We start from the raw sequence: 12,664 nt of genomic DNA on the forward strand, positions 1-12,664 counted from the left end.
ACAACTACTTAAGAAGCTCTCTGTGGGGCGCCTGGGTGGCACAGTCAGTTAAGCGTCCGACTTCAGCCAGGTCACGATCTCGCAGTCCGTGAGTTCGAGCCCCGCGTCAGGCTCTGGGCTGATGGCTCAGAGCCTGGAGCCTGTTTCCAATTCTGTGTCTCCCTCTCTCTGCCCCTCCCCCGTTCATGCTCTGTCTCTCTCTGTCCCAAAAATAAATAAACGTTGAAAAAAAAAATTAAAAAAAAAAAAAAAAAAAGAAGCTCTCTGTAAGTACTAATGCTTAACACTCCATTCCACAAGGTTCTAATTCAAGAAAAAAAGGGTGGGCATACACATTCAAAAAAAATTACCTAAATTGAGAAATACACATAGCCTAAGTTGAGAAGTACAGTGTTAAGATATTTGTAAGTAGTTAAAAGGCCTATGTTTGGGGTGGGGGATGATAAGGCTAGAGTGCCAGGTAAAAGATCATGGAGGACTTTATCTGTTTATACATATCACAAATGGTACTTGCTGCCTTCACTTTCTTGGGACTTATTTCCAGGATCCTTATTCATCAATCCAGTGAAACCATTCTGATAGACAAAATCCAAAGAATTTATCAGTCCTCACTTTTCTTGAACTCTCTACAGTATGTGAAATTACTGATAAGGCTTTGATTTCTGTCTGTTTAACGCCCTCCTGTAGCAGCACTCTTCTGTTCTCCTCCTACCTCTTTAACAACTTCTTTTCCCTCTTTTGCAGTTTTCTTTTCCTTGTCCCATCCCTTTAACAGGAGAGCACCCAAAGGGGCTGTCCTACTCTCATTCTGCTTTTCATCCTGGTCATTCCTACCAATCTTATGACTTCACCTATAATCAACATGCTGTAGACTCTCATATCAACTCAGATCCACAGCCTGGTTTGATCTTAAGCTCAAAATTCTTAATGAGCATCCCTATTCTGCATCCCTTGCACAGAGTCTCAAACCCCTTCCAAAATTGAATCTCCTCCTACCCTAATTCTTCCCCTTAATGATGCACTCTTTTTTAAAATTTTTTTAAAATGTTTACTTATTTTTGAGACAGAAAGAGCGTGAGCAGGGGAGGGGCAGAGAGAGAGGGAGACACAGAATCCGAAGCAGGCTCCAGGCTGTGAGCTGTGACCACAGAGCTCAACGTGGGACTTGAATTCACAAGTGTGAGATCATGACCTGGGCCAAAGTCGGACACACACCTGACTGAGCCACCCAAGTGCCCCAATAATGCACTCTTAAACATGCAGTTACCCAAATCAAGAATCTAGAAATGATCTAAACTTCTGCTTTGCTCTTGCACCCAGCCAAAACCTGTTCCCAACAAGAAGACAGGAAGGTTTTGCCAGACTTAACCTGGTGCTATTAGAAAGGCTTGAGAGGAACCTAAGGGCAGGGTGTATTTTGGCCTTCAAATGCAACTTCTGGGGCTGAGAAACACCTGTCTCAAAAGTAGGTCTGAACAGTGTGAGGCAGACAATTCAAAAGGGTAGCCAAAAGATGAGTTAAGATACAAAGGAGAGACAGGTGTAGATCAAAGAAATCACCAAGAGAGGAGGTACAAAGTTCAGTCCAGAGATAAAACACAAAAATACAAGGTAGCTTCATAGTCCTCTTGGTTGCTGGAAAACAGGCAGAACAAATTTATGGTAAAAGATGTGACAACAGTGCTTTCCTCTTGGAAAGGGCATTGATTGGAAGGGGCAAAGGGGCAGTTTCTGAAGTGGTGGTAATATTCTATACTTTGATTTCAGTGATACCTAAATATATATGTAAAAATTAAGCTGGCAATATACTTACAGTATATGGACTTTCCCGTATGTGTATTATAGTCAATTTCAAACTTCGAAAAAAAAAAAAAAAAGCCAGTTAACACTTTGGGCCAATTCTACCTCCTCACTATCTCATTATCCCATATGCTACTACCTTATCTCACACTTGAACTACTTCATTTGTTTCCTATAACCAGGACCCGAGCTCCTGGTTTCCCTGTTATCCTGGTAAAATCATTGAAGGTCTTATCTTTCATTCAGAAAAGTAGGCTGTTTTGGACAAAATGTTGCATGTTCACCCTACCTATAAGCCTTCCTGCCTTTGTTATAGCACCGTACTTCCTCCCCAATACATCTTCTACAATGCCCAGAGTAATCTTTGTAAAGCTTATCTTCAGGCTCTAAACCCTCCAATGTTTCTCCTTTATTCATAAAATCAAGTTCAAATCCCTAAAATGATCCAACCCAGCTAGTATATCCAGCTTCAACATTTAACATCCAGCACCATGTACCACACCCCACAACCAATATGTGATGTTTTGCAACCTTTATTCATTATCACATCCTTTCCAAAGCACATTTTTAGGCATTTTTCCTAAACGCTGCCCCCACTCCAAATCAAATATTAAGGAATGAAATTCTGTCAGGGAGAACTTAGTTTTAGAATGCTACAAGCCACAGTAAGATTTTTTTCACTATGCCCCTAAGAAATAATTTTTGTCCCTTTGGGGATGATATCACCCCAATGAGGAATGCATGCTAACAGAGAGGGTTCTTATTCTACCCATATACTTTGCCTTTGCTGTTGTTCCTCTCTGCCTGGAAAGACCTCCCTTCTGGATATCATACAGACAGCTATTCACAGTGTTTAAGATTCAATTAACTGCTCCTCAAAGCTTTTCCTCTCCCACTTGCAATCCAAAGTATCCTATCCATACCTTTGTCACTAATAACCTTAACATTTTACTGATGTTTTCCTGACTGTCTCTTAAGTCATTGAAAAACAGGGACTATATCCAATTTCTTTCTACAACCTTGGCTTTTAGTATTGTGTCTGACATATTTATTAAAGAAAAGGATAAATTAGTTATTACCTAGTTGATATAACCACACAACTCAGCTTATCTCAGACAGTCCCTCTTTAACCTGTTATTGACATAAACATTAATAATGCCTCAAAATAATGTGGATAACTTATATTGCTAATTTACCTAAGCATGGTAATTCTAAGCAAGACTGAAACATGATTAGATGTAAGTATTAAAAAGAATATTGTACAGTCACCTGGGTGGCTCAATCAGTTGAGCATCCTACTATTGATTTCAACCTAGGTCATGGTCTCGTGGGTCGTGGGATGGAGCTTCAATGGTGACAGAGCAGACAGAGCCTGCTTGGGATTCTCTTTCCCTCTCCCTCTGCCCCTCCCCTGCTCATGGATATGCTCTCTCTCTAAAAATAAACACTTAAAAAAAAAAAAAGAACACTATAGCAGTGATATAATAAAAAAATGACTCAAAATACTCAGAGGTAAAATTAAATGAGGGCCTGAACTAGGGTAACAGAGCAGGGGAAAAGAAAGTAGATATTCAGGACATAAAATTAACAAGGTTTAAAGGCCAGTTGGATACAGAGAAGATTAGCAGGGGGAATCAAGAGTGAAAATATGAATTTCTAGACTGAGCAAATGGAGCAGTCACCAACAGAATATTAAAAAGGAATGACGAGTTTTCAATTTAGGACTAGTGACTGAAGAACCTGGAGGACAATTTAGTAGTTAGATATATGGATCCGAAGCACATAAAAGGTGGTTAAGATGGACCAGGTATCAGCACATAAATATTAACTAAAGCCAAGCTGCTGAATGGCTTCCCAGGAGGTACAAAATCAGCAGTTCTAATTGAAACTATTATCTATTTAACATGAAGACCACACAAAATTCTAAATTTTGTTTTAACACATTTATCCATTATTTAGTACATGCAAAGCATGATATTAAACACTAACAAAAAGAAACCCTAAGAGAGTTAAGGAACTAACTCTGAGGTAAAATGAAAGGTTACAGACAAAGAATGATGCTGGATACAGACTGAGCTGAGGAAAAGCCGAATTCAAGGCTTTAATTTTGACTGTAGTATCTTTAACTTTGGTGTAAAGACTCAAAATGAGTACCTTAACAGCTTTCATTGATTTAGAGCACTAAGCTTTGCAGAGTACTTAAGTCTAAAATTTACCATTAAAAAAAAAAAAATCTCTGTGATGTGGAAATCAGAGAACTAGCTAAGGAAAGACAATGTGCTGTGAAGCTGGAACTACAAAGTAGGAGAAATAGCCAGAAAAGTAAAAACTGTTAGAACGCATTCTAAGTGGTATACTTTTAAAACACATTTCCAGGGGCGCCTGGGTGGCGCAGTCGGTTAAGCGTCCGACTTCAGCCAGGTCACGATCTCGCGGTCCGGGAGTTCGAGCCCCGCGTCGGGCTCTGGGCTGATGGCTCAGAGCCTGGAGCCTGTTTCCGATTCTGTGTCTCCCTCTCTCTCTGCCCCTCCCCCGTTCATGCTCTGTCTCCCTCTGTCCCAAAAATAAATAAACGTTGAAAAAAAAAAAAATGAAAAAAAAAAAAATAAAACACATTTCCACATTCAATGTCTGGGTCACTAAGATTAAGATGATAGTTTCATGTAAGGACAACAGATGATGGTTCAAAATAAAGGGAATACTAGTTCTGTCCCAGAAACACACAGTAGACTTCTTTACTCATTAACTACACAATGCAAACAACTGACTACAAGATTATAAGGCAGTCATTCTTACCTATTTGTGTATTTTTTCATAACGCTTTGCACCCACTAGGGATTCACAAAAATAACCTGTATGAATTTTATACCCTTCTATTATACACTTCATTGGTTTTGCTTTTCTTCTCCTGCACTGTTTGCTGCCACTCATCCTCTTTTGCTGGTTTCTGCTCTTCTCCCCTGATCTCGTAGTACTCAAGTGTGCCACGGGACTGTCTTCGGTCCTCTTCTATTCTCTGTGTACACTCACAGCCTTGGTAATTTCATCTAGTCTCATGACTTTAATTAATATCTGAAGCTAATGACTATAAAATTTCTATCTGCAGCCCAGCCCTCTCTAGAGAAAAACAAATTTGTATATGCAACTCCTTACTCAACACTTCTAACAGACATTTCAAACTTGAAATGTTCAAAACTAAATTCCTGATCTTCCCTCCCTAAACCTACTCCTGCAGCTTCTCCCCACCCCACCTTGATGGTAACTCCAACACTCCACTTTTCAGGCTGAAGACCTTGAAATCTTGTTCGATTCTACTTTTCCTCAAAGCACAAAGCTAATTCATTAGCAAATCCTACCGGCTAAACCTTCAGAGTTATTTCCATAATTGATTACTTCTTTTTTTTTTTTTTTTTTTTTTTAATTTTTTTTTCAACGTTTATTTATTTTTGGGACAGAGAGAGACAGAGCATGAACGGGGGAGGGGCAGAGAGAGAGGGAGACACAGAATCGGAAACAGGCTCCAGGCTCCGAGCCATCAGCCCAGAGCCTGACGCGGGGCTCGAACTCACGGACCGCGAGATCGTGACCCGGGCTGAAGTCGGACGCTTAACCGACTGCGCCACCCAGGCGCCCCTTTAATTGATTACTTCTTATCACCTGTATTACTATCACTTAGTCTGAGTTACAATCAGCTCTTCCTGACTTTAACATGATAGTTTCTCATTGATGTGCCTGCTTCTTTGTACCCTTGCTCTCATATAGTCTATTCTCAACACAGCAAGCAACCCGCGGACGGGTGCTCTTTAAAAAATTAGGTAGGATAATATCACTGCTTTGGAATCCTCCAGAAGCCCCCTCTATCACACAAAATAGAAGTTAAGATATTTCCAATGATTTACAAAGTCCTTAATGATATACTCCCTCCTACACCACAATTTTTTTTCATGTTTATTTATTATTGAGAGACAGAGCGTGAGTGGGGGAGGGACAGATAGAGAGGAAGACACAGAATCTGAAGCAGGCTCCAGGCTCTGAGCTGTCAGCACAGAGCCCAACACAGGGCTTGAACTCACAAGGTGTGAAATCATGATGTGAGCCAAAGTTGGATGCCCAACCGACTGAGCCACCCAGGTGCCCCTACACCAACTGCCTCCATGACTTCATCTCTTAGAATTCTCACCCTTGTTAACTCTCCTCCAGTTACTAAGAGCTCCTTGCTGTTCCTTGAATGCACCAGACATACTCTCCTCTTGGGAGCGCAATCAGTATCCCTTCTACTTAGAAAGCTCTTTCCTCATATATCTCCAGAGCTAATTCCGTCACATGTATCAAGCCTTAAATGAAAATTCGTCTTCTCAAAAATTTTAACACTGACATTTAAACTGCAACTCAGCCCTTGCCCCTTGCTTCCAACCCCTTCAATCTTTTTTAAATTAGCAATTACCACAGAATAAAATTCTAAGAATCCATTAAAAGAATAAAGATTTCCTGAGAAGAGAAACGAATCTGTGAGAATTTCAAGTTACCACAAATAAATCATCACTTGGATTCAGGTTTACCACTTCTGTACTCAATTTTGTACTGCAAACAAATTCTATACTCACTCAAAAGCAATGCCAATGAATCAAGCAAGTTTTGCTGCTAGATATCTGGACTCTAGACTGTATCGCCAGCAGTTGGTCAGCATTCCCTTAAAGCAATGCTGCTGCTGTTCCAGTAAAACAAGATAAAGTACTTAATGGGGCACACATTGCTCAACATAATTTTGTGAATAGTTCAGAAAATTTCCTAAGACTCAAAAATGGGCCATTTCAAACTAGTAAATTCTGCTATTAAAGAGAAGTAGAGACACCTGGGTGGCTCAGTTGGTTCAGCGTCTGACTTCGGCTCAGGTCATGATCTCATGGTTCGTGAGTCCGAACCTCGAATAGGGCTCTCTGCTGTCAGTACATCGCCTGCTTAGGATCCTCTGTCCTCCCCCCGCCCCTCCCCCACTTTCTCTCTCCCTCTCAAAATAAATAAAAACTTAAGAAAAAAAGGGAAGTGTGATATTCCCAGTAAGTGTGAATTTATCATAAATTGTATTTAGAAGCAGAGCAGGGGAGGGTGGGGAGGCCTGGGTGGCTCAGCAGGTTGGGTGTCCGACTTCGGCTCAGATCGTGATCTCACGGTTGGTGGGTTTGAGCCCTGCATTGGGCTCTGTGCTGACAGCTCAGAGCCTGGAGCCTGCTTCGGATTCTGTGTCTCTCTCTCTCTGCCCCTCCCCCACTCACGCTCTGTCTCCGTCTCTCAAAAATACATAAATGTGAAACATTAAAAAAAAAAAAAAAGCAGAGGGGTGCAGAGGGGTGCCTAGGTGGTTCAGTCAGCTAAGTGTCAGACTCCTGATTTCAGCTCAAGTCATGATCTTGTAGTGAGTTGGAGCCTCATGCTGTCAGCACAGAGACTGCTTGGAATTCTCTCTCTCCCTCTTTCCCTCCGCCCCTTCCCCACTTGTGCTTTCCTGCTCTCAAAATAAATTAATTAAATTAAAAAATAAATAAATACAAATAGCAAAAATAAAGGAAGAAAGAATTTTTAAAAAATTTTAAAAGAAAAAAAAGTAAAACCTACATTATGCATTGGAAGCCTTATGTAATAGTTTCTAATTATATAAAAACTATAGCAAATTCACCTGTGAAGGTGAACAGTTTCAATTAGCTCACAACGACTTCAAGAATCATCACAGGGAAACTAAAACACATGGGATTACAAATGTAGGTCTCAAAAGGAGAACTCTGGAAAGTGGCAGAATATGCCTTGTTTCCATTCAAAGATCAGGACCCCCCCCCAAAACAAAGTTTGACTTACCACAACTACAGTTACGGCTTGACTAATGCCATGTCCCAAAAGGTCAGCCCAAAGTTACTGAAACCCACTATGCAAAGCCCTATAAATCTGATAAAACCTACAAAGTGACTTAGTAAGAATCAAAGCAATTAATTTCATTTATTGCAACTATATACAAGACAATCCACCGATCTGGTCACGCTGTTGCCAGTTTTTGCTTTTCGCTTTAGGAAACATACCATTTATTACAGAAACTTCTCCAAAGCAAGGAAAACCTCCCCCCCCCCCAATTTAAGCACTCTATAAGGCTGTGCAAAATTAAAAGGTTTCAGATACCAGTCTGAAAATCAGCCTTCAGGTCTGATGATGAAAATCATTTAAGCGTATGCCACTGATGCTAACCCAATATACCAAATTCTGGATCCAAGCACAAAATACTGTAAAATTTCCCGCTGACAGTTTGAGAAAGTACCACAAGAAGAGATCTTTAAATATGCATCACCCACTCCCAGAATTCATCATCTGACTGGATGCAGTTTTAAAGTGCTTTTGAAAACTTTCTTTTCTAGGCAATAAGTTACTTCTTAGCAACATGACTATTCACTTATAACGTCTACTTCGTTTTTCAAAGTCTATCTACCTAAGGGTACTCTCCCTCCAAGACGCACATTTTGCCCTGACAAAATACAACTTTGTAATGGTGTCTTCTTATCGAAAACACCAGGAAGTCACCGGCAAAGACGGGTGTACGAGGAAGGCGGCATCGCGAGCAAGAAAGGCGGTCATCACCTCGGCGAGAAGGGCCTGGGTGAGGGCGGGGGGACGCAGAGAACAGATACACTGGCAGCAGGTGCGAGGATCTGGCAAGGGGACAGTCGCCGCAGGTTTCGGACCGACAAGGGGATGTTGTCCATTGGACAACTAGAGTCCGCCAACCTTACCTCGGGGGTCCGCTCGGGAGGCTTCTTCTTCAGCGCCTGCCTAGCGCCGGGGTCCACGGGCGAGTTCATGGCCGCTGCCCCGGCCCCCGTGCTCCCCGCCTGGCCTTAGCAGCCCACGAGACAGCACATTCACCTTAGATAGGGGGGCTACACCTTCCAACCCCGAGGTAGAGAACTCCGGACGGCCCCGGGGTCAGCGCTCAAGCAAACAAGCCTTCGCAACGCCCGCCCAGGGCCTCAGCCCACGCGCGACTGGCCAGAGGGAAGCCCACACGGGGGCGGAAGGGGGGATATCGCGCATGCGCAAGACGGGCGAGCACGCAAACGGGCGCCCAAGGGCGGGTCTCCGGGGTGACGTAAAAACTGGGGTGGTGCATTAGGATTCTTCCGGCTCTTCGTGAGATTTGAAGAAGCGTCGCGAGATCTCACCTAAACCGGCCACAGGATCCGCCTCGGATTTGCGGTTTCGGCCGTTTCAACTTCCGGCTCAGGGGCCGGAAATGCGTTATGACGGACTAAAGAGAAGTTTCCTGTTGGGGCAGAACGGTGGGGTAAGCGTTCTAGGTAGGGGGTTCAGTTTGTGCCCAAATCCGGAAGCTCAGGGCGTGGCCAGGCCCGGGCCAAACTTCAGTTCTACAACTCCGACGCCCCTCCCTCGGACAAAGTGCAGACTTCGGTGCTACCGTTCAGCGAGCAAGGAAGTTCATTCCCTCTCTTCTTTACATTTGTTGAAATAAAACGAATCTCCTGTGGAAGGAACCCTCCAGGAAGTACTTGCTTGCCCTGTCTTTTACGGACGTACTGAGATCGGGACAGAGAAATCAAAAGCCTCGCGGCCTTGAGCCTCAGAGATTGGCAGGCGCTGATGGCGCGGCCCGCTCAAAGTTAATGTAGGTTCGAGAAGTCGAGTCTGTACTGTATTCACATAACGAGTGCCCAGGGCAGCCCTCCCTCAACTCAGCCTTTTCCTCAGGCGGGTAGGGTTTAGGGCCGTCAGGACTTGAAGTCCCCAATTTCGCACTACATTTTACATGCTAGCCTGTTCCCCAACAGTGCGAATACAACACATTTCCATTTACAAACTACTGGTCTCTTGGTAAGAAAAACAGACCAAACTTCATAACAGCCAGGCACCCGCAGGTGATGTTTTCACTGTGAGACGACTGATAAAATTCCAGAATCCATCGTTCCAGGACAGTATTTTTCATGGCTGTCTTTAGCGCACAGATGGCCGCACTGGTCTCAAAATGCGTCACTTTGTAGCCATCATAGGCATAATCCTTTTTACTGAATTTGAAGCCTTTTGAGGTCTATACCACATCTACGTACATCTTCGTATTTCTCACAGCAATTAGCACAGTTCACTAAGTAACTCGAAGTGATTTAGGATTATGTTATTCACTCTTTTAATGACGTAGTAAGAATTAAAATTATATTTTAGAACAACAGAAAGTAAAGAATTCAGGCTGCAACATTTACCTTATCTGGGACCTGGTAATGATGGCTGTTAATAATAGTTTTGTTTTCCGTTGGTCGTTGGGCTTGCCCAAACGTGAAGTTTACAACATAATATTAGCACATTTCTTTTTTGGGTATAGGTCAAAAACCTTACCAGGGAAGTTGTGGCTCAGCCATTCTGGAGATAAATTGTGGAGAGATCACAAGGAATTGCAATGACCCTTTTTCGACATTTTTTGTGCATATAAACAACCTCTGAAAGTCTGCCTAGGATCATAAAGGTTTAGCCCTTCCATTCTTCAAGGATCAGTTTTTACGGCCACTTAAGTATTTTGAAAGAAGGTAGAGGAATTAAAGCATGATGACCATGAGCTTGGACTTTAGGGACAAACACTGAATGTGTGTCTTTAATAGGCCATTTCTATTTGAATCACTTGGTGAAGTTACTTAGTATCTCTGAACTTCAGTTCCCTTATCTGTAAAATGAGAATAGTAAAGGACCCCATTGCTTTGGGATTCTCAAGATTATATGAGATAATTCATGTGAAGTACTTAGGATGTTGCCTGCATACTGCAAGCACTTTGTTATTCCTATTACTTCACCTCTGAAAAGTGATTTCTCTAAAGCAGAAATTCGAGTTTGAAGAACTGGAAAGTTTTTTTTTAATGCCTAATTTTTTTTTCTTTAATAACTTTCAAACAGGGGCACCTGGGTGGCTCAGTTGGTTAAGCGTCCAACTTCGGCTCAGGTCATAGTCTCGCAGTTCTTGAGTTAGAGCCCCATGTGGGGCTCTATGCTGATAGCTCAGGGCCTGGAGCCTGCTGTGGATTCTCTGTCTCCCTTCTCTCTCTACCCCTTCCCCACTCGCACTCTATATCCGTCTCTTAAAAGTAAACATTAAACATTAAAAAAAAAAAATAACTTTCAGAAACACTGAGGTATTCATGAAGATGTGGAACAAGAAGAACTCTCACAAACTGCAGATTAAGTGTTAACTGGAAAACTGCTTTGGCAAAAAAATTATGTAGTAAAGCTGAAACATACCCTTTGACAATCCTTGATGTATGTCCTGAAGAATACCCATGTACACCAGAAAAGATGAACAAAAATGTTCATTGTTCATATTAGCCAAAAACTAAAAAATAACACGTCCATCAATAAGAGAATGGGTTTTTATGGTATATGCATTCAGTAGCATATCGACTGCATAATACATGGATGAATCACCAGCAGAGTGTTGAGAGGAAAAACAGCAAACCACAAAATATCAAGTATAATTATATGCTTGTTCAAACACAAGCAAAATTAAATTATATCACATAGGGATGCAAAGACAGATAAAATTATAAAGAAAAAGGGAGATGATGTTCACAAAAGTCAGGTTGGTAGTTAGAAAAATAAGAAAGAGGATTATATCAGGACAGGGCACGTGGAGGAAGGGGCTTCTAGGTTACTAAAAATGATTTCCTTCTTGACCTAAGTGATGGTTACATTAATGTATATTCATTTTTCTGTATATTTCATGAAAAAATGAATATACAAAAATAACTTACTTTTAGGCTTTACTATAAGACAACAACAGTGTAAACAATACATTAATGTTCATGGTAGCTATACAAATCGAAATTAAAGCACATTTTTTTTAAGTTTATTTGAGAGACAGAGTGTGTGTGCCTGTGCACAAATGGGGGTGGGGGGCAGAGAGAGATGGACAGGGAGGGAATCCCAAGCAGGCTCCTTGCTGTCAGCACAGAGCCCAAAAACCATAAGATCATGACCTGAGCTGAGTCAGATGTATAACGGACTGAACCACCCAGGCACCCCACACACATTTTCAAAATCTATCTTGTCCTTACCATCTTTTATGTTCTGGTATGCTGAAAAAAGTGAATTGACACTGAAAGCTCTAATAGCTACTTTCAGAGAAAAGGCCACCTTTGGGATGGGATTCACCAGTACTACCTGGTAGATACCAGGTAGGAAAGGAACCATAATGGTTCTGAATACAAACGGTTTACTAACTCCTAGGAAAAACAAAACATGGTTAAATCTTAAAAAGAAAAAATGGCTTAACTCCTTACCCTACCTTATTTTTCTCCATTGTACTTACCACAACCTGACACCATATTTTTGTCTATCTCTTCCACTGGTGGGAAATATGTAAACTCCATGAGAACACAGAAGAAGGTTTGTGTTATTTATTGGCATATCACTGGCATCCAGACTTGTGCCCAGCACTATGATAAGTGCTCAATCAGTGTTTGTTGAATGAATAAATGAAACTACCTAAGGACTAAGTAATTAAGAGGGGATTTTGCTATAAAAAAAAGATAGGCACTTGATTGCTCTCCAATGGCAAAGAAAGTTCTGGCTAAGCAAATGCTTTAGGCAAAACCAAATCCTAATTAGGCAGACATACTCATAATGTCTGTCTTTCCAAAATAATAGCAAACCAACAAAAACATGCAAGCAAAGAGCCCTGTTTTTAATAGCACCTAGAATAAAGTAAAGAATTGAGATTTGGTATATGCTGGGAGTCTGAGTCACTATGAAAAAGAAGAGCATTTTCTGGCCCAAATCTTTAAGTAAGGTCAATTACGGTTATTAAATCAGGACCTGAGGGTGAAGTCTAGGA

General features: G+C 41.6%; 1 protein-coding gene across 5 annotated transcripts in view; it reads right to left on the bottom strand.

Moving 5' to 3' along the window:
• RAPGEF6 (Rap guanine nucleotide exchange factor 6) overlaps positions 1-8,839 on the bottom strand; it is a 191,207-nt gene extending 182,368 nt beyond the window's left edge. For 4 of the 5 annotated variants that reach the window (XM_030317510.2, XM_030317528.2, XM_030317504.2 and 1 more), the window contains exon 1: positions 8,571-8,839. In XM_030317510.2, the coding sequence (XP_030173370.1) occupies positions 8,571-8,639 (69 nt within the window). In that variant the 5' untranslated portion in view covers positions 8,640-8,839. The remainder of the gene's footprint in view (positions 1-8,570) is intronic. The other variant, XM_030317520.1, reaches the window with a different exon arrangement.
• Positions 8,840-12,664: the final 3,825 nt, after the last annotated feature.

This window comes from Lynx canadensis, chromosome A1, assembly GCF_007474595.2.
Source record: "Lynx canadensis isolate LIC74 chromosome A1, mLynCan4.pri.v2, whole genome shotgun sequence".
Classification (NCBI taxonomy): Eukaryota; Metazoa; Chordata; class Mammalia; order Carnivora; family Felidae; genus Lynx; species Lynx canadensis.